This window comes from Crotalus tigris, unplaced genomic scaffold (assembly GCF_016545835.1).
Source record: "Crotalus tigris isolate CLP2741 ecotype Arizona unplaced genomic scaffold, ASM1654583v1 scf7180000024308.805542, whole genome shotgun sequence".
In the NCBI taxonomy this organism is placed as follows: domain Eukaryota; kingdom Metazoa; phylum Chordata; class Lepidosauria; order Squamata; family Viperidae; genus Crotalus; species Crotalus tigris.
This window is the reverse complement of record NW_024100480.1, coordinates 81,496-104,402: the sequence shown is the minus strand read 5'-3', so window position 1 is coordinate 104,402 and position 22,907 is coordinate 81,496. Positions and strand designations below refer to the sequence as shown.

General features: G+C 43.9%; 1 protein-coding gene across 1 annotated transcript in view; it reads left to right on the top strand.

Moving 5' to 3' along the window:
* Positions 1-22,368, top strand: part of LOC120299685 (collagen alpha-1(XIV) chain-like) — a 37,176-nt gene extending 14,808 nt beyond the window's left edge. Inside the window, exons 11-15 of the mRNA XM_039324741.1 lie at positions 565-617; positions 1,912-1,938; positions 4,054-4,125; positions 20,856-20,927; positions 22,329-22,368. Coding sequence (XP_039180675.1) covers positions 565-617; positions 1,912-1,938; positions 4,054-4,125; positions 20,856-20,927; positions 22,329-22,368 — 264 coding nt within the window. The remainder of the gene's footprint in view (positions 1-564; positions 618-1,911; positions 1,939-4,053; positions 4,126-20,855; positions 20,928-22,328) is intronic.
* Positions 22,369-22,907: the final 539 nt, after the last annotated feature.

The following is a 22,907-nucleotide window of genomic DNA, read 5'->3' as shown; positions in this document are numbered from 1 at the left end:
ATGGTGTTTGTGGAGGAGGAGGAGGAGGAGGAGGAGGAGGAGGAGGAGGAGGAGGAGGAGGAGGAGGAGGAGGAAAGACTGTGGAGTCCTTGGTGATCGTGGAGCTTGGTTGTTTTCTTAAAGACATTTCATGATCCAAATAGGTAACATCATCAGTGCCTCCTCCTCCTCCTCCTCCTCATTCTCCATCACCCCTTATATCCCCCTCCCTTCTAGCACTGATTCTGTTACCTAGTTGGGTCATAAAACATCTGCAAGAAAAAAACCGAGCTTACGGACACCACAGTTCCACCCTGAGCTACGGGTATTTCTTCCTTTCCTGACATTTTGGAGGGTGGAGACAATCACCCCCAAATCTTCAGATCCGATTAGCATCGCCTTGGGAGCAGAAACTAGACTCCTAAGCATCTGGGCATCGTAACTGGCTGGGGAATTCTGGGAGTTGAAGTCCACACATTTGCCAGCTGTCAAGGTTGAGACACTCTGCTCGAATAACTGGCTTATTCTATTTTATGTGTGTATTTCAGGGTCAAAAAGGACAGCCGGGGGTTCCTGGTGTTGCAGGCCCCCCTGGCCTACCTGGTCTACCTGGACCACAGGGACCACCTGGCTGGTCGGTGAAGGTATGTAAGATTGTTGTGCCTTTGCACCTCATTGGCTGTCCTGGATGTCAATCATTCCCCATGCATTTTTTTTTTAAAGCCAACCTCTCTTTCCCTCTTTGACTGGTGACTCTAAATCTCCCAGGGAGCCTTTTCAGCCAATCGGTGCCCACCTTGCATCAGCCAATAGCTGAGTACAGGTAGTCCTCCACTTACGACCACAATGGACCCCAATTTTTTTCTGGCTAAGCATGACATTTGCTAAGTGGGTTTCGCCCCGCTTTACGACCTTTCTTGCCACAGTTGTTAACTGAGCCACTGCAATCGTTGAGTTAGTAACACGGTTTCCCATCGACTTTGCTCATCAGGGGGAATCACATGACCCTGGGACACTGCAACTGTCCTAAGTACATGTCAGTTGCCGAGCATCTGAATTTCGAAGAAGTTGGCATGGATTCCCAGTTAAACATATGAAGGCGAAAGCATACAAACGGTTGCTGGAATTGGGTATGTCTAGTACAGGGGTAGGCAACCTTGGCTCTTTTATGACTCGTGGACTTCAACTCCCAGAATTCCTGAGCCAGCTACGCTGAGGAAAGGTTTTCAAGCTGAGCCATGCTGGCTCAGGGATTCTGGGCGTTGAAGTCCACGAATCATAAAAGAGCCAAGGTTGCCTAGCCCTGTCCTAAGTCCTCCTGTTCTAAGCGGTGAGCCTCCTAGACCAGGGGTAGGCAACCTTGGCTCTTTTATGACTGGTGGACTTCAACTCCCAGAATTCCTGAGCCAGCCATGCTGAGGAGAAAGGGAGAGGTTTCCAAGCTGAGCCATGCTGGCTCAGGAATTCTGGGAGATGAAATCCACGAGTCATAAAAGAGCCGAGGTTGCCTACTCCTGGTTTAGTTTAATGAAGAGAAGGACGAGGGGGGACATGAGAGCAGCCTTCTAATATTTGAGGGGCTACCAAAAAAAGATGGGGCCAACCTATTCCCCAAAGCACCTGAAGGCAGGACAAGAAGCAACAGATGGAAACTAACCAAGGAGAGATCCAATCTAGAACCAAGGAGAAATTTCTGGACAGCGAGAACAATTAACCAGTGGAACAACCTGCCTCCAGAAGTTGTGGGTGCTCCATCACTGGAGGTTTTCAAGAAGAGACTGGACAGCCATTTGTCTGAAATAGTAGAGGGTTTTCCTGCCTGAGCAGGGGGTCGGACTAGATGACCTCCAAGGTCCCTTTCCAATTCTGTGACTCTGTGATTCTGTTAAACCTTTCAGCCCTTTGTGACATGTTCTGCTCTTTAAATTCCAGGGTGAAGCAGGGGACTCCGGCCTCAGAGTAAGTGGCTTAATTTCTGTTCCTATTTTAGATCCAACACCCTCTTCGAAGGACTTATCAAAAGAGTGAGTCAGGCATGGGGGCATTAATTAACCTATTTTTAATAATTCACTTTTCTTACGTTGGCATGCATCCTTGTTATTTCAAACTTCTCTCTGGGGTTTGCAACGGAGTTCTCCATGCAAATATTACGTCCAGGAATACAGCCGCTTATGATAGTGCAAAATAATCATCAAATAATCAATTACAACACATGAAAAGAAGCATATTGGGGCAATCGTGTAGCAAATGGCGTGTAATTGAAGGCCTCTGTGTGAAGACTTATTAAAATAAATTTGCAAAGCGATGTAGAAAAAGGGAGAGATGAATTTGTACATGAATGGAAGCAAATATTCTAGGAATATTAAGATTCATCTATTCCTAGCAACGAAATGACCTTTCAGTTACATTTGTGTTAAGTGCTAATGCCTGTACTGATATTTTACAGAACATAAATGCCTTTGTTATCTCCAGATAAATCAACTGTATGAAAGCATTCAGGTAGTCCTCAATTTACGACCACAATTAAGATCAGAAGTTCTGTTGCTAAGGCAGATTGTTAAGTGAGTTGAGTCCGGATTTTACCCGCTGTTTGGCCACGGTTTGTTAAGCAAATCACAGCAAGTAAATTGTACAGTCATTAAATCAATCTGGTTTCTCCCCCCCCCCCCCGCGTTGACTTTGCTTGTCGTAAGCTGGCTGGGAACGTCACAAATAGCGCCAGGATGGTCATAAGTGCGAGGACCGTTTCTAAGTCCCTTTTTTCAGTCCTGTTGTAACTATGGACGGTCACTAAACTAATATTTGTAAGTCGAGAACTACCTGGTTCCCGATAAGACCTTGGCTGGCCTTCTGCCACATCTCAATCACAAGCTGTCAAACACTTTTTTTTAGTCTAGTTTAGGGGTAGGCAACCTTGGCTCTTTTATGACTCGTGGACTTCAACTCCCAGAATTCCTGAGCCAGCCTGGCTCAGCTTGGAAACCTCTCCCTTTCCCCTGAGTGTGGCTGGCTCAGGAATTCTGGGAGTTGAAGTCCACGAGTCATAAAAGAGCCAAGGTTGCCTACCCTGGCCTAAGTCCTCCTGTTCTAAGCGGTGAGCCTCCTAGACCAGGGGTAGGCAACCTTGGCTCTTTCATGACTGGTGGACTTCAACTCCCAGAATTCCTGAGCCAGCATGGGAGAAACTATGGTCACCTCATGACTCGTGGACTTCAACTCCCAGAATTCCTGAGCCAGCATGGCTCAGCTTGGAAACTTCTCCCTTTCCCCTCAGCATGGCTGGGTCAGGAATTCTGGGAGTTGAAGTCCACCAGTCATAAAAGAGCCCAGGTTGCCCACCCCTGTCCTAAGTCCTCCTGTTCTAAGCGGTGAGCCTCCTAGGCCAGGGGTAGGCAACCTTGGCTCTTTTATGACTGGTGGACTTCAACTCCCAGAATTCCTGACCCAGCATGGGGGAACTATGGCCCCCTTCATGACTCGTGGACTTCAGTTCCCAGAATTCCTGAGCCAACATGAGGGAAACTTTGGTCCCTTCATGACCCGTGGACTTCAACTCCCAGAATTCCTGAGCCAGCCTGGCTCAGCTTGGAAACTTCTCCCTTTCCCCTCAGCGTGTCTGGCTCAGGAATTTTGGGAGTTGAAGTCCACCAGTCATAAAAGAGCCAAGGTGGCCTACCCCTGGCCTAGTTCAATGTGTTTTGCAAATCCAGTCTTTCTGTTTTTCAGGGTCCTAGAGGCAGAAGTGGGATCAAAGGAGAGAAAGGAGGAAGAGGGGAATTGGTAAGTGGGATCTTCTGTTCCTAACTGGATCCCTTCATTGCTTGGAGGAAGAACTGTAGGATGTTTCTTACTCAAGGGAGATGTTACTCCTAGTAGGGGAAAGCAGATAACTTGGTAAGCATCAAGTTATAATTAGCTACTTGTGGCCTGTGATTGCAAAGCATTCAAAGTAAGGGTCTCCAACCTTGCAACTTTAGGACCTGTGGACTTCAACTCCCAGAATTCCCCTAGTCAGCTGTGTCCTTATCTCAGTGGAAACCTAACAAAGAGACTTTTTTTTTTTTACTTTTCCAGGGGAAACCTGGCTTACCTGGTCCAATCGGACTGGATGGTCCCCCTGGATTTCCGGGATCCAAAGGCGAGAAGGTACTTGTCAACATCCAGCTCGAGAGTCCGAATTCAAACTCCAGGTTCATCCCGTCTCCAAAAATCTTACCGTTGATTGAACACGCTGCGTGGTAATGTCGAAGCAAAACTAACTCTGAGCTTCCCACGCTGAATTCACAGATTTAAACCATAGTTTTCCCAGCCAACCCCCCCCCCCACGTCTTACATCGTCCGTATCAACAAGTTACTTTGTTACGGGAACCGTCTGCTTCAAATCCACACCTGTTCTGGTGTCCTTGAAAAGGCTTCAGGCTCTCTCGGACGTCAGCTGAATCGTAGACGTTTCGTTTCTCCATCTAACCCACTTGAAAGTAACACCTCCCCTCCTTAATTTAAAAGTTTAAATGCAGTGGCACGCAGCTGCCAATGTTTCATCCTTGACAGGGCTGTTTTCATTTTAAACCCCAACCTGGTCCCATTTTTTCCCCAAGGTTTAAAAGTTTCCCCCTCGACTATGAAGCCGAAGTCAACCATATATATTTTAAACGTGGGTAGTCCACGACTCCGATTCTGTGATTCTACGAAAGCAGAATAACAGAATTAACCAAATTGGAAGGGACCTTAGAGGTCCTGTAGTCCAACCCCCTTACTCAAGGCAGGAGACTTTATTATACCATCCCGGTCAAAGTTGTCAAATGGTTTACAAAGGGTGATGTACGGTTTGTTTCTTCACTGGACTTTCTTGCTAGCTAAAAGCCGCTCTGAATGAATTGCAGAACGACAGAATGACAGACGTGGAAGGGACCTTGGAGGTCCTCTAGTCCAACCCCCTGCTCAAGCAGGACACTGTATCATTTCAGACAAATGATTGTCCAATCTCTTCTTAAAAACCTCCATTGTTGGAGCATTCGCAACCTCTGGAGGTGACCCAAATCATGTCTCTATAGTTCTTTGGCAGGTATTCATCATGCTTTTTTTGTTGGGTTCTTGCTTTAATCCTGACTGAGCAGGGGGATTGGACTAGATGACCTCCAAGGTCCCTTCCAACATTATTATTATTATTATTATTATTATTATTATTATTATTATTATTGATCATCGCATAGTCAGCCAGATGTTCAGACTGGATTTGGCATTTTTGTCTACCTATCGAGTCCTTATCAAGGACCTGGGATAGGCAGATGTGGATGTTTGATGGTATTACAGATATCGTCGCAGGATGGAAGCAGTTCCTAATAAGGCCGCCTTTTGCAATTGACTAATAGCGAATTTGTCAATGCCAATGGTGTTCAAGTGGTGCTCCAGTTGTTTTGGGATTGCACCCAAGGAGCCTATGACTATTGGTACTACCCTTGCTTGCTTTTGCCACAGTCTTTCTATTTCTATTTGTAGGTCTTTGTATTTTGTTATCTTCTCCAGTTCTTTCTCTTCTATTCTGCTGTCTCCAGGCACTGCCACGTCCACTATCCAGACTTTTTTGTCTTTCTTATCGACAATTGTTAAGTCTGGGGTGTTATGTTGCAGGTGCTTGTCTGTTTGAATTCTGAAGTCCCAGAGCAGTTTAATTTTATCATTTTCTATGACTTTCTCTATTTTATGATCCCACCAGTTTTTGCTTACAGGCAAATGATATTTTTTGCAGATCTTCCAATGCACCATTGTTGCTACTTTGTCATGCCGCTGCTTGTAATCAGTCTGTGCAATCTTCTTGCAACAGCTTACCAAGTGGTCCACTGTTTCTTCAGCTTCTTTGCATAGGTGGCACTTACTGTCTGATGCTGTCTTCTCAATTTTGACTTTGTATTTTTTAATAATAATAATAATAATAATAATAATACCCCCAGTGAGGCACTACCTTGACGTGGTTGTGGGGCTTGTGTACTCTGAGGAAGATGAGAGCTATGCCAGAGGTTCAACCATACTGGACAGGTCTCATCAGAGGAGTCAGACAAAGAGTGTCTCTCCCATAAAAAATATGGTGAGACGTAAATTTCAGAATGCCATACCGGCTCGGACGTCGCCCGGGTTAACAAGGTCCGTGCTAGATATTGGAGTTCCTGGATATCTGGTGAAAAATGGGTTACAGGACTCAGGACTGTTGGCTGAGCAACCAGGGCCAGCAGCTGCAGAACTACTGGAAGAAAAGGTGTTTACCCGTCGCAGATACACAGTGATGGAAAACAAAGAAATAATGATCTGTTACTACAGATCAAGTCCAACAAGAAGAGGATATCTAAAACGAATGCACCAATTCTGGAAAGAACAACATCCAGAATCAGAAATAACAGAACAGAGACTAGCAGATCAACGCCGATTTATAACACGAAATAAAGTATTCACAGAAACAGAATTGGACGAACTGCAAAGGTTTACCCAGGGCAAAGAAATCAAAGCCTTACCAGAAGTAATTCAGAATGTAGAGGCAAACCAGGGGGAGTTGGCAGTGAAGGAATCCAGCAGAGATATACAACTGTTCTCATTTGGAAACCAGGCACCTCTTCCTCAGGAAGAACAAAACCCTCTAACTAAAGAAATAAAAGAATTGAAACAAAGAATAACTGAGCATCTAGAACAGCACAAAAACAACAGAATAAGGCTGCCTGCATTGAAGCTTGTTTCAAAGAAACAGCTAGCACAAGCATTAAAAGATGCAAATACTGCAATAGCAAGTATAAGCACCAATTCACTGCAAGAACAAACCAACTAATGTACAGCACAGCTGCAGTTATAACTGAATACCTGGGATGCAAAATCAACAAAGAAGAAAAACAAACAAACAGTGCACCACAAAAATGGAAGGTTAGACTAGAAAATAAGATCAGCAAGTTAAGATCACATGCAAGCAAGCTAGAACAGATGAAAGAAAAGAAGCTGAAGAACAAGAAGACCAAAGAATACCTAATCAAGAAATACCACTTAGAAACAAGGAAGATCAAGGAAGCACTGGAAATAATAAAGCAACAAATAACAGCTATAGCCAGGAAAATCAGTAGATATGAAGCTCGAATTGCAAACTATAGGCAGAACCTCCAATTTCAATCCAATCAGAAACGTTTCTACCAATCCATCAATGGAGAAACTGCAAGAATCAGTCAGTACCTGACAAGGAAGAAACAGTGCAGTTCTGGAAGCAGATATGGGATAACCCAAAGAAATACAACAAGGATGCGGCTTGGTTAAAAGAGGTGGATGCAAATAAAACAGAAGTTGAAATGAAAGAACTAGTAATAACAACAAAAATGGTAGAAAAAAGAGCAAAGAAAATCAAAAATTGGTCAGCACCAGGTGAAGATGAACTGCATGGGTTTTGGTTGAAACATCTAACTGTTATACACCCACTCATTGCCAAGCAGTTCAACAATATACTACAAGGAGGAGAAATTGAAAAGTGGCTAACAACTGGGAAAACCTACCTAATAATGAAAAATCCAGCAAAAGGGGCAACACCAGGTAACTACAGGCCAATTACCTGCTTACCAACAACTTTCAAATTACTAACTGGTGTGGTAGCTGATGCAGTACAACAGCATCTAGTTGAAAACAATCTCTTTCCACCTGAGCAGAAAGGAAACCGCCCCAATAGCAGAGGAACAAAAGATCAACTCCTAATAGACAAAATGATCTTGGAAAACTGCAAGAGAAGGAAGACCAACCTGAATGTGGCATGGATTGACTACAAAAAGGCATTTGACTCTCTGCCACATGATTGGATAATAAAGTGCCTAGAAATAACAGGAGTCAGTAGAAACATCAGAAAATTTGTGCAAAGATCGATGGCACAATGGAAGACACAGTTGCAGATCAATGGTGAGAGGCTGGGAGAGGTTAATATCAAGAGAGGAATATTTCAAGGAGATTCATTATCACCATTACTATTTGTTATTGCACTGTTTCCTCTGTCAACAATACTGAATAACTCAGGACATGGCTATCAAACATCAAAAACATCTGCCAGACTATCCCACCTCCTTTACATGGATGATCTGAAGCTGTATGGAAAAACATCATCTGAAATAGAATCGCTGCTCAACACTGTCCGTATATATAGCCAAGATATTGTAATGGAGTTTGGCTTGGACAAATGTGCCACACTTACTATCAAACAAGGAAAAATAATGAAAACTGAAGGAATCAAGATGCCCCACGAAAATAACATTAAGAATCTGGATGAGGAAGAGTACTACAAATACTTGGGTATCCTTCAAGCTGACAACATCAAGCACACTGAAGTCAAGAAAAAGATTAGAGGTGAATACATCAAGAGAGTGAAGAAGATCTTAAAATCCAAACTCAATGGAGGAAATACCATAAAGGCAATCAACACCTGGGCAATCCCAGTCATTAGGTACACAGCTGGAATAGTGGACTGGACTCAAGCAGAACTAAAAGCAATGGATAGGCAGACCAGAAAAATAATGACAATGAATCATGCCCTTCATCCACGCAGTGACATTGATAGACTTTATCTACCAAGGCAAATAGGTGGGCGTGGAATGCTACAAGTACATCAGATGGTTGAAGAAGAAAAAATGGCTTTGGAAGAATATCTGAAGAACAATGATGAAGATGCACTGAAATTAGTATATCAGGAAGGCTTACTAACTACTGGAGAGACCAAACTGGCCTACAAGAAAGACCAAATGAAGAACAGAATAGAGGCATGGGAAGACAAAGCACTACATGGCCAATACATTAAAAAAATAGCTGGGAAAGCAGATAATAATAAAACCTGGCAATGGCTAAGAGCAGGAAAATTGAAGAAAGAGACCGAGGGACTAATTCTGGCTGCACAAGACCAAGCCTTAAGGACAAATGCATACAAAGTCAAAATTGAGAAGACAGCAACAGACAGTAAGTGCCGCCTATGCAAAGAAGCTGAAGAAACAGTGGACCACCTGGTAAGCTGTTGCAAGAAGATTGCACAGACTGATTACAAGCAGCGGCATGACAAAGTAGCAACAATGGTGCATTGGAAGATCTGCAAAAAATATCATTTGCCTGTAAGCAAAAACTGGTGGGATCATAAAATAGAGAAAGTCATAGAAAATGATAAAATTAAACTGCTCTGGGACTTCAGAATTCAAACAGACAAGCACCTGCAACATAACACCCCAGACTTAACAATTGTCGATAAGAAAGACAAAAAAGTCTGGATAGTGGACGTGGCAGTGCCTGGAGACAGCAGAATAGAAGAGAAAGAACTGGAGAAGATAACAAAATACAAAGACCTACAAATAGAAATAGAAAGACTGTGGCAAAAGCAAGCAAGGGTAGTACCAATAGTAATAGGCTCCTTGGGTGCAATCCCAAAACAACTGGAGCACCACTTGAACACCATTGGCATTGACAAATTCGCTATTAGTCAATTGCAAAAGGCGGCCTTATTAGGAACTGCTTCCATCCTGCGACGATACCTGTAATACCATCAAACATCCACATCTGCCTATCCCAGGTCCTGGGTAAGGACTCGATAGGTAGACAAAATGCCAAATCCAGTCTGAACATCTGGCTGACTGTGCGATGATCCATAATAATAATAATAATAATAATAATAATAATAATAATAATAAGAAGAAGAAAGAGAAGAAGAAGAGGAAGAGGAAGAGGAAGAGGAAGAGGAAGAAGAAGAAGAAGAAGAAGGAGAAGAAGTTTTTTTCATCAGCCAGGATGGATTCATGGAACTGGCCGGCCTTCCATAAATTTAATCAATCAATCAATCAACCAATCAATCAATTTTCACTGCTTCCATTTGAGGGTGAGGTTGGGATCGGACTGATGGGGGTGCCAGGATTACAGGGAACAGAAGGAGATAAGGTGGGTGTTGACTGTGTAATAAGGTTTCTCTTCAGTTGTAGGTTTAAAATGATACTAAAACAGAAATGTCTGTGGGTGGATTATCCTCAACTTACAACCATTCATTTAGCGACCGTTCAAAGTTACAACGGCACTGGAAAAAAGTAATTTATGACTGTTTTTCACACTTGCGACCGTTGCTGCATCGCCACCCCCCCTCCCCCTGGTCAAAGTTCAGATGCTTGGTGACTGGCTCCTATTTACGACAGTTGCAGCATCCCCGGGGTCATGTGATCCCCTTTTGTGACCTTCTGACAAGCCGGATTCACTTAATGACCGGATTGTTAACTTAAGAAGCGCAGTGATACCCTTAGCAACTGTGACAAGAAAGGTCGTAAATTAGGGCAAACCTCACTTAACAACAGAAATTTTGGGTTCAATTGTGGTTGTAAGTCGAGGACTATTTCTGTTGTCTCCCATCCAGATACCAGCCGGGTCTGATCCTGCTTAGCTTCTTAGCTTACTCAATGTCAAACAGTTGCTGCTGTGGCAACCCAGCCATTCAAGAAATTAAAGAAAAAATAATCTTATCCCTTCCGGCTTTTTAAAAGGGAACTTTATTTTCCTTTTTTTTCTTTTCCTTCCTTTTCCTTCCCCTACCCTACCTCTCCCCTCTCATTCTCTCCCCCCCCTTCCCTCTCCTCTCTTCTTTCCTCATCTTTCCTTCCCTTTGGCTCAATTTTTATATTTCTTGGCATATCTTTGCCGTCACCTCTCTGCAAAAACAAACATACAAAAAAAAAAGCTAGTGTAGAAGTCTGTAACCAGAACAAATCCTCTCCCCCCCCCCTTTCCTTCTTTCTAAATAGGAACACCACAAAAACGAAAGAAAGCGAACATGACAAAGCAAATCCGAATCTTTAATGAATCTTGTTTGATTCCGAGCCTTAATGGGGGGAAACCCACTGCAAACACTTTGGGGAAGAACAGGTGCAAAATTAATAAGTAAACATTTGCTAGGATGAAATTGTCTTCTTTTATTTGGCTTGCAGGGAGCTATGGGACATCCGGGACCCCAAGGGTTAAAAGTAAGTTTTGAAAGACAGTTTCTATTAATATTTTAAAATTAAAGATATCTTGGCAACAAGATGATCCAAATTAAAATTAAGAGGGAGAAAACAACTATAAAGGATAGAGGATAAGATAGGAAAGGAGATAGGAGACAGGAGACAGAATAGGATAGGAAATAGAATAGAATAGAATAGAATAGAATAGAATAGAATAGAATAGAATAGAATAGAATAGAATGGAATGTATGGAATGGAATGGAATGGAATGGAATGGAATAGAAAGTATGGAATAGAATAGAATGGAATGGAATGGAATAGAATAGAATGGAATGGAATGAATAGAATAGAATAGAATAGAATAGAATAGAATAGAATAGAATGGAATGGAATGGAATAGAAAGTATGGAATAGAATAGAATGGAATGGAATGGAATGGAATGAATAGAATAGAATGGAATGGAATGGAATGGAATGGAATGGAATGGAATAGAATAGAATAGAATAGAAAATAGAACAGAGCAGAACAGAACAGAATAGAATAGAGCTGGAAGGGACCTTGGAGGTCTTCTAGTCCAGCCCCTTGCTCAAGCAGGAGACCCTATACCATTTCAGATACGTGACTGTCTAGCCTCTTTTGTTGGTTTTCTTTTTTATTATTTCCAAGGTTAAAATATAGAATCAAGAAAAAAAGAAAGAAAAAAAAACCCAATTACAATACAAAAAGGAAAAAAAAGGGTTTAAAACAAAATTATCAAACATGTGTATATGCTTGACTGAGTATCTTTTTCAGAGTCTCTCGTAACTGAACAGTTGCTAAGCAATCGATTGTAACTTGAGGACTACCTGTACTATGCTCCCACCTAAGGAAATATCTATGTGTAGTTGTTTGTGTGTATGTGTGTGTGTCGGTGTGTGTGTGTGTGTGTATGCGTATACAAGGGATGGTTGGCGAAAAGTTGCTACAAATTGTCTTAACTTTTTTTTTAAAAAAAAAAAATAGAATGATTTTTGCTTAGCTCAGCCCAAATCTGTCCCAAATTTATTTTTCTAGCAAAAGTTTCTCCTGATCTCCGAGTTGCTTGAAAAAGGAATGATGGTCTTGTTGCTTATTTTTTTTAGGGGGAACAAGGATTTCCAGGCGAAGAAGGACCCCCTGGTTTGAGGGTACGAATCACTACAAAGATTGGTTTGTTCGTTGGTCTGTTTGTATCCTGGCTTTATTATTTTCACAAATTACTCAAGGTGGTGAACTTATCCCACACATCTTCCCCCTCTTATTTGCCCCACAACAACAGCCCTGTGAGGTGGGCTGGATGGAAAGAGAGGGACTGGTTCAAAGTCACCCAGCTGGCTTTTGCGCCTAAAGCGGGACTAGAACTCACCGTCTCCTGGTGATTGGCCCAAAGTCAACCAGTTGGTTTTCATGCCTAAGGCGGGACTAGAATTCAGTGTCTCCTGGTGATTGGCCCAAAGTCACCCAGCTGGCCTTCGTGCCTAAGGCGGGACTAGAATTCAGTGTCTCCTGGTGATTGGCCCAAAGTCACCCAGCTGGCCTTCGTGCCTAAGGCGGGACTAGAATTCAGTGTCTCCTGGTGATTGGCCCAAAGTCACCCAGCTGGCCTTCGTGCCTAAGGCGGGACTAGAATTCAGTGTCTCCTGGTGATTGGCCCAAAGTCACCCAGCTGGCCTTCATGCCTAAGGCGGGACTAGAACTCACCATCTCCTGATGATTGGCCCCAAATCACCAACTAGCTTTTGCCTAAGGCGGGACTAGAACTCACCATCTCCTGGTGATCGGCCCAAAATCACTCAGCTGGCTTTCTTGCTTAAGGCAGGACTAGAACTCACTGTCTCCTGGTGATTGGCCCAAAGTCACCCAGGTGGCTTTCAATGCCTAAGGTGGGACTAGAACTCACAGTCTCTGTCAGAGGAAGCCCATTACAATCATGTGCTGTTCCGCTGAGCGATGGAGTTGATAGTCCCAACTGTGTTCGCTAAGTGAGGACTAACTCTACGAAAATCAAATGTTTACTGTTTTACTCTACTCTGCAGATTTACCCTAAAAATTGTGTTTATTCTTTTTTTAAAATCCAGGGTAAAAGGGGACAAGATGGTGTCAAAGGGGAAAAGGTGAGGTACATTTTATTCTTTTTTTTTTTTTGGAGGGAAATTTAAACCTAGTTTGGTGACTCGCTACATCCCGTGCGCCTCCCTTTCATTGTGACATTAAATGCATTCCCCCGTCATGAATGCAGGTTGCAGTTTCACACAACAATTTGGCGTTGGAGATTCTCCCCCATCCAGGTCATGGATGTCCCAAAGATGCTTTTTTCAGGAGGCACCTGGACATTCTTCTTTTTCTTTGAAGACGTTTCGCTTCTCATCCCAGAAGCTTCTTCAGCTCTGACCGGATGGTGGGGAATGGAAGGATTTATACTCCTTGCAGACCGCTGGTCATTTGCACTCTTTTAGAGAGTCGTTGAGGCCACTTGGAGGTTTAATTGTATCCTCAGGGTCACCTGAGTGGTGCAAATGTGGAGCTTTTTTGGAACTGCCGAAAGGCTTGGAACACCCATCTGCACCACTCAGCTGACCCTGAGGACACAGGTAAACCTCCAAGTGGCCTCAATGACACTCTAAAAGAATGCAAATGACCAGCGGTCTGCAAGGAGTATAAATCCTTCCATTCCCCACCATCCAGAGCTGAAGAAGCTTCTGGGATGAGAAGCGAAACATCTTCAAAGAAAAACAAGGAAGTCATTGAGGCCACTTGGAGGTTTACCTGTGTCCTCAAGGTCAGCTGAGTGGTGGACATATGTGTGGAGCCTTCTTGGAACTGCTGAAAGGGCTGGAACAGGATGTCAGCTGTTTCAAGCTGCCTTTTGCAATTGACTAATGGGGATTGTGTCAATGCCGACGGTGTTCAAATAATAATAATTATTGCTATTATTATTATGATTATGATGATGATTATTATTATGATGATGATTATGATGATAATGATTATTATTATTATTATTATTATTATTACACAGTCAGCCAGATGTTCAGACTTGATTTGGCATTTTTGTCTACCTATCGAGTCCTCACCAAGGACCTGGGATAGGCAGATGTGGATGTTTGATGGTATTACAGATATCGTCGCAGGATGGAAGCAGTTCCTAGTAAGGCCGCCTTTTGCAATTGACTAGTGGCGAATTTGTCAATGCCGATGATGGTGTTCAAGTGGTGCTCCAGTTGTTTTGGGATTGACCCAAGGCGCCTATCATTATTGGTACTACCCTTGCTTGCCTTTGCCATAGTCTTTCTATTTCTATTTGTAGGTCTTTGTATTTTGTCATCTTCTCCCGTTCTTTCTCGTCTGTTCTGCTGTCTCCAGGCACTACCACATCCACTATCCAGACTTTTTTGTCTTTCTTATTGACAATTATTGTTAAGTCCAAGGTGTTACGTTGCTGGTGCTTGTCTGTTTGAATTCTGAAGTCCCGGAATAGTTTATTTTTTTCATTTTCTATGACTTTCTCTATTTTATGATCCCACCAGTTCTTGCTTACAGGCAAATGATATTTCTTGCAGATCTTCCAATGCACCATTGTTGCTACTTTGTCATGCCGCTGCTTGTAGTCAGTCTGTGTGATCTTCTTGCAGCAGCTTACCCAGGTGGTCCACTGTTTCTTCAGCTTCTTTGCATAGGCGGCACTTACTGTCTGATTATTATTATTATTATTATTATTATTATTATTATTATTAGGGACTTCCAGGCCCCGAGGGACAAAAAGGAGACCAGGTAAGTAAAAAAGAAAATGAACAGAACAAACCAGCTCTTCACTAATAAAATAAGGTTGTATCTGATGATGACTCTGTTATCCATTCAGTTGTGTCCAACTCTTGGCGATTTTATGGGCCAGGTGTCTCCCTATCTTCCAATCTTATATTATTCGTTGAGTTGCTCTGTGCTCTGGCTGGTGTCTGTCAGCTTGGATGGCGTCCAGCCATCGTGCTCGTTTCCTTTGACCGCTAACTCTTCCAAACATAATTATTTTCCCGAGGGAATTCTCCCGCAACGACATGGTCAAAGGAAGTGAGATGCAGTGTTGTGATTTTGCTTTCCACTGACATGTCTGGTATCACGCGCTTGATAACAGAATAACAGAGTTAGAAGGGACTTTGGAGGTCTTCTAGTCCAACCCCCTGCTCAAGCAGGAGACCTTATATCATTTCAGAGAAATGGCTGTCCAATCTCTTTTCGAAAACTTCCAGCGATGGAGCACCCACAGCTTCTGAAGGCAAGCTGTTCCACTGCTTATTTTTTCTTACTGTCAGGAAGTTTCTCCTTAGTTCTAAGTTGGTTCTGTCCTTGATTAGTTTCCATCCGTTGTTTTTTGTCCTGCCTTCTGGTGCTTTGGAAAATAGGGTGATCCCCTCTTCTTTGTGGCAACTCCTGAGATATTGGGACTCTCCTATCATGCACCTGAGGGCAGGACAAGAAGTAACAGGTGGAAACCTGTCAAGGAGAGAAGCAACCTAGAGCTAAGGAGAAATTTCCCGACAGTGAGGACAATTAACTAGTGGAACAGCTTGCCACCAGACGTGGTGGGTGCTCCAACACTGGAAGTTTTTAAGAAGAGATTGGATAACCATTTGTCCTGAATGGTGTAAGGCAGGGGTCCCCAATCTTTCTGGGTTGGCAGCCCAGATTGGGGTGGAGGTGCCTTTACGTGTGCAAGAGTGAACGGGGCCGCGCCTGCACGATCGGGGCTGTGATTGCGCATGCGACCCAAATGGGGCCACTATCTTGGATGATGCTAGCGCCCGCACAATGTCGTGATGCTAGGGCGAGTTGGGGACATTGTGCTTGCGGTGATGATAATGTTGGCACGCTGCAGCGATGCTAGCGCAAGTGGGGGGGGTGCACTCGTGGCAATGCTAGAGCCTGCCCGACGCTTATGGCATTGCTAGTGCCCGCACGACCCATAACATTGCAAAAACAACAAGACTCCACAGTGTTCCTCTTCCTCCTCCTCCTCCTCTTCCTCCTCCTCCTTCTCCTCCTTCCCCATTCTCTTCTAGGAGTGCTGACATTATCTAGTTGGGTCATGAAACGTCTGCAAGAAAACAACCAAGCTCGGAGACCACCAAGGACTCCACAGTCTTCTTCTTCTTCCTCCTCCTCCTCCTCTCTATAAACCTCACTCCCTTTTAGCACTGATGATGTTCTCTAGTTGGGTCATGAAACGTCTGCAAGGAAACAGCCAAGGACCCCACAGTCCTCCTCCTCTCCACACACACCCTTCCAGCACTGATGATGTTACCTACTTGGGTCATGAAATGTCTTGAAACAAATCAAGCTCAGAGAGCACCAAGGATACCCCAGTCCTCTCCTCCTCCTCCTTCTCCTCCTCCTCTTCCTCCTCCTCCTCCTCCCTCTCCTCTCTGCGAATCCCACTCACTTCTAGCACTGATGATGTTCCCTAGTTAGGTCATGAAACGTCTGCAAGAAAACAGCCCTGCTCAGAGGACACCAAGGACCCCACAGTCCCTCCTCCTCCTCTTCTTCCTCCTCTTCCTCCCTCCCTCCCACTCCCTTCTAGCACTGATGATGTTCCCTAGTTGGGTCATGAAACGTTTGCAAGAAAACCACCCAGCTCAGAGAGCACCATAGTTCAATCCTGTGCTATATATGTTCTCTTCTATCAGTAGATACATATTTATGCACAAACAAGCGCCCTTATAATACCATTCTTTTGCTCATGTTGACTTTTTTCTCCTTTTAGGGCACTCAAGGATTTCCTGGTGCGCCAGCCATGGGTGTAAGTCTCACTTCATAGTGGTCTCAGCCAAAATGCTGGTCATCTCTGAACTAATGTTAAACTAATGCAAAGCCTTCATATAGAGCAGGGGTAGGCAACCTTGGCTCTTTCATGACTCGTGGACTTCAACTCCCAGAATTCCTGAGCCAGCATGAGGGAACTATGGCCCCCTCATGACTCGTGAACTTCAACTCCCAGAATTCCTGAGCCAGCATGGCTCAGCTTGGAAACCTCTCCCTTTCCCCTCAGCGTGGCTGGCTCAGGAATTCTGGGAGTTGAAGTCCATGAGTCATAAAAGAGCCAGAATTGCCTATCCCTGGTATGGGGATACCGGTTGTCCTTGACTTTCAACCCTTCAGTTCCAATGGCACTGCAAAACAGGGAACGGTCATTAAACAGGTGGCTGTAAGCTCCCTGTAGAGAGGTACAAAGGTTTAGCAAAACTTGCAGCCAAGGTAATCAGGGTTTTGACCGGCTTGCAAGGTCCTTTCCCACAGATTTTGTCCCTTCTCTAATTCTACATTGTGTCCCAAATTATCATGGTTTCTTTCACTTGTCCATCTTCCATGTTTGTTGTTGTTAGTTGCGAAGTCGTGTCCGACCCATCGCGACCCCATGGACAACATTCCTCCAGGCCTTCCTGTCCTCTACCATCTTCTGGAGTCCATTGAAGTTCACGCCTCCTGCTTCAGGGACTCCATCCAGCCACCTCCTTCTCTGTCGTCCCCTTCTTCTCTTGCCCTCCATCTTTCCCAGCATGAGGCTCTTCTCCAGTGAGTCCTTCCTTCTCATTAGATGGCCAAAGTACTTGAGTTTCAGCTTTAGGATCTGGCCTTCTAGAGAGCAGTCGGGGTTGATCTCCTCCAGGACTGACTGGTTGGATCGCCTTGCAGTCCAGGGGACTCGCAGGAGTCTTCTCCAGCACCACAGTTCAAAGGCCTCCATTCTTTGGCGCTCAGCCTTTCTTACGGTCCAACTTTCACAGCCATACATTGCAACTGGGAAAACCATGGCCTTGACTGTACGCGCTTTTGTTGGCAGGGTGACGCCTCTGCTTTTTAGTAGGCTGTCTAGATTTGCCATAGCTTTCCTCTCCAGGAGCAAGCGTCTTTTCATTTCTTGGCTGCAGTCCCCATCTGCGGTGATCTTGGAACCCAGGAAGATAAAATCTGTCACTTCCACGTTTAGCTTTAATTAAAAAAAATTATACAGTTTCTCAATCGATTTTTCATCTGATGTCAACCATACCTGATCAAACCTGGCAAGGTCCTGATTTAATCTCTTTGTCCCCAGGTGGTGGGACCTACAGGGAAGAAAGGTGTTCGGGTAAGTGGAGACGTTGACTCAGGAAGCGAAAGATGGATTGACAGAGGGATCTCGGAGTCCTAGTGGACAATCCCTTAAATCTGAGCCAACTGTGTGCTGCAGCTGCCAAAAAAGCCAACACAGTGCTAGGCTGCATTAACAGAGGGATAGAATCAAGATCACGTGAAGTATTAATATCACTTTACAAGGCCTTGGTAAGGCCACACTTGGAATACTGCATCCAGTTTTGGTCACCACGATGTAAAAAAGATGCTGAGACTCTAGAAAGAGTACAGAGAAGAGCAACAAAGATGATCAGGGGACTGGAGGCTGAAACATACAAGGAACAGCTGCTGGAGTTGGGTATGTCCAGTTTAATGAAGAAAAGGACGAGGGGGGACATGACAGCAGCGTTCCAGTATCTCAGGGGCTGCCCCAAAGAAGAGGGAGTCAAGCTATTCTCCAAAGCACCTGAAGGCAGGACAAGAAGCAACGGATGGAAACTAACCAAAGAGAGAAGCAACCTGGAACTAAGGAGAAACTTCCTGACAGTTAGAACAATTAACCAGTGGAACAACCTGCCTCCAGAAGCGGTGAAAGCTCCAACACTGAAAGTTTTTAAGAAGAGACTGGACGGCCATTTGCCTGAAATGGTATAGAGTTTCCTGCCTGAGCAGGGGGTTGGATTAGATGACCTCCAAGGTCCCTTCCAACTTTATTATTATTATTATTATTATGGATCATCGCACAGTCAGCCAGATGTTCAGACTGGATTTGGCATTTTGTCTACCTATCGAGTCCTTACCCAGGGCCTGGGATAGGCAGATGTGGATGTTTGATGGTATTACAGATATCGTCGCAGGATGGAAGCAGTTCCTAGTAAGGCCGCCTTTTGCAATTGACTAATAGCGAATTTGTCAATGCCAATGATGGTGTTCAAGTATTATTATTATTATTATTATTATTATTATTATTATTATTATTACCTCAGAGATGAAGGTTGTGGCTCAACACGGTTTTAGACAGACCAAGACAATTAACGAGAGCGTCTGTGACTACAATTGGTCCTCAGACTTACGGCAGTTCATGTAGTGAGCATTCAAAGTTATGACGTCACTGAAAAAAGCAACTTAAGACCATTTTTCAACCGTTGCAGCGTCCTCCAGGCTCACGTGATTCACATTTGGACGCTTGACAACTGATTCACATTTACGACGGTCCCACGGTCACGTGATCCCCTTTTGCGATCTTCTGACAAGCCAAGTCCACAGGGAAAGCCAGATTCATTTAACAACCGTGTGACTCGCTTAAGAACGGCAGCGATTCCCTTAACGTTAATGTGGCGATAAACATCGTAAAATGGGGCAAAGCCTGCTTAACAACTGTCTCACTTAGCAACATAGGTTTTTTTGGACTCAGTTGTGGTCTACGATGGTTTCTGTGGACCCTTAAAAAAAGGACCATCTGGATTAGTGCCGGCCCAATATTCGCATTTATTTCTGGACGCATTTCCCCATATAATGTTTACATTTTTGGAAGGCAGGTATTTTTTTAAATAAAATAAAATAAAATAAAATAAAATAAATCCAGACTTATTTTGTAATGCTCAAAGAAGTGCAGAATTTGAATAATAATAATAATAATGATGATGATGATGATGATGATGATGATGTTGGAAGGGACCCTGGAGATCATCTAGTTCAACCCCTGCTCAGGCAGGAAGCCTAGACCAGCGGTTCTCAACCTATGGGTCGCGACCCCATTTGGGGTCGATCGACCATTTTACGGGGGTCGGCAAACAATGCGATCCGCCATTTTCCCCCCTCAAGGGGGTCGCCGTCACACAAACGTTGAGAAACACTGCCCTAGACCATTTCAGTCAAAGGGGTATCCAGTCTCTTCTTAAAAATTTCCAGTGTTGGAGCATTCACTGCTTCTGGAGGCAGGTAGTTCCACTGGTTAATTGTTCTCGCTGTCAGGAAGTTTCTCCTTAGTTCTAGGTTGCTTCTCTCCTTGATTAGTTTCCATCCGTTGCTTCTTGTCCTGCCTTCAGGTGCTTTGGAGAATAGCTTGACTCCCTCTTCTTTGGGGCAGCCCCTGAGAGATTGGAAGACTGCTATCATGTACCCCCTCGTCCTTCTCTTCATTAAACTGGACATACTCCATTCCAGCAACCGTTCCTTGTATGTTTTAGCCTCCAGTCCCCTAATCATCTTTGTTGCTCTTCTCTGCACTCTTTCTAGAGCAGCGGTTCTCAATCTGTGGGTCGGGACCCCATTTGGGGTCGAACGACCATTTCACGGGGGTCGCCAAACAACGCAGTCCACCATTTTTTCCCCCTTTTCCTTAGCTGTGCTCCTCCCTTTTATTCTATTGGCTTTTGAAAGCCAATAGAATAGACTCTTGAATAGAGTCCAATTCTATTGGCTTTCCAAAGCCAATAGGAATTGTCCAGGCTGTCTCTGCCCTGCTGAGCCCACCAAAAGTCCCATTCTGCAAACAGTGCTGCTGTACCAGTTGAGTCGTCCTCGACTTACGACCGGTTGAGTAGTCCTCGACTTACGACCGGTTGGGGGTTGCGGCATTAAAAAGGTTGAGAACCACTGTTCAGCATCTTTTTGACATCGTGGTGACCAAAATCTTTCTCCCTAATCAGCCAGGAGATATAAATTAAGTTGGGTCACTCCCTTTGGCTGGGAAAAACAGTTCTCATAGGAGATGAGTTGCACAGAAATTAGGGCGTGGTTTGAGAATAACGGCTCAGAAATTTCCATTTTGTTTCCGTCTCTAGGGAGAAATTGGGCTGGTGGGTCCTCCAGGATCAAAAGGCCCCCAAGGGGAGCGAGGAGAAAAAGGTGAAAAGGTAAAGGGTGATCTTTTATTTAAAGTACTAAAAGGCTGTGTTTCATAGCAGAGTTTTGCCAACTTTCACTTTGTGGTGATCCAAAGACACAACATAATCTAACATCAATTTAGAGAATGTTGTGGCAAAATGGTTTAATTTTATCTCTCCTCACTCTCTGCTCTCTCTCATCTATTATCTATCTTTCTATTATTTATTATCTATAGAATAGAATAGAATAGAATAGAATGGAATGGAATGGAATGGAATGGAATAGAATAGAATAGAATAGAATAGAATAGAATAGAATAGAATAGAATAGAATAGAATAGAATAGAATAGAATAGAATAGAAAGAATATGAAATATGGAATATGGAATATATAATAGGATAGAATAGGATAGAATAGAAAAGAGAATGGAATGGAATGGAATGGATTGGAATAGAATAGAATAGAATGGAATGGAATGGAATGGAATGGAATGGAATTGAATATGGAATATGGAATATAGAATAGAATGGAATAGAATATGGAATATGGAATATGGAATATAGAATAGAATAGAATAGAGAATGGAATGGAATGGAATAGAATAGAATAGAATAGAATAGAATAGAATAGAATAGAATAGAATAGAATAGAATCTTTATTGTTACCTTAAATGTACACTAATCAGCATTCATTAAAATGAAATTCCGTTGCATTCAGCTCTCACAAAAATACCCTTACGGATATACCCACATATAACATACATATATGACACAGAGAAACATCACAATCGAGTTCGGATGTATACATGTACATGGCGAAAAAAAAAAAGGAATCCTGTGAATTTATCAGACAGATGGCATATAAGGAACAAAGCTGTTACCGAATTTGCTAGTCCTGCTATAAATACTTCCAAACCTCCTCCAAGAGGGAAGCAACAGGAACAGACAGTGAAGTGGGATGCTCCGAGCCTCTGGATTCTGAGCGATTTCTAGACTGGCTGTAGGCTGATATGTCTGTTGCTTGACCCTCAACCAAGACCCATCACCAGCCTCTCACTGATGACTCACCCCTGACCCATCACAAGACCCATCGCAAGACCCTCACTCGACACACCCACATCCGAAGCCCTTCTCAACAGAAGAAAAGCGACACTGACATCGCCTCAAGTGGGCTGAAGGAGTTACCTAGCCTGGTAACGAAACGTCCAGAAACCAACCCACAAGCTCGGAGATTGAACCTTCACCCACCTCCTCAGTTCTCCGCAAAGTAAAAAGAAAGGAGAGGTGTGCTCAGACTTTCAAGGTCCTGTTACAGCCAACCCTATACTATAGGTAGTGTTAGTGCTCTTGACACTGGTTTCCTACCTGGACTACCTTCAAGGGTTAGCGAGCGGAAATAACCTTGATTTTTTTTTTATTTCCTCTCTATAGGGAAATCCCGGATTTGGGATCCCAGGCCAACTGGGACTGAAAGGTGAACCTGGAGAAAGAGTGAGTTGGAAAACAGGATGAGGTCCACCTTTTGGGGAAAGAGCAGTCTCAAAATATGCGGGAGGAGTAACGGAAATTCTCGGAGTTGAAACCTACCCATCTTAAGCCAAGTTGGCTGGGGAATTCTGGGAGTTGCAATCCACCCATCTTAAAACATGCTGGCTGGGGAATTCTGGGAGTTGAAGTCTGGCCATCTTAACCATGCTGGCTAGGGGATTCTGGAAGTTGACGTCCACCTGTCTTAAAGCATACCGGCTGGGGGATTCTGGGAGTTGAAGTTCGCTCATCTTAAAGCATGCTGGCTGGGGAATTTTGGGAGTTGAAGTCCACTTGTCTTAAAGCATGCCAGCTGGGGGATTCTGGGAGTTGAAGTCTGCTCATCTTAAAGCATGCTAGCTGGGGAATTCTGGGAGTTGAAGTCCGCCCATGTTAAAATATGCTGGCTAGGGAATTCTGGGAGTTGACATTCACCCATCTTAAAGCATGCCAGCTGGGGGATTCTGGGAGTTGAAGTCTGCT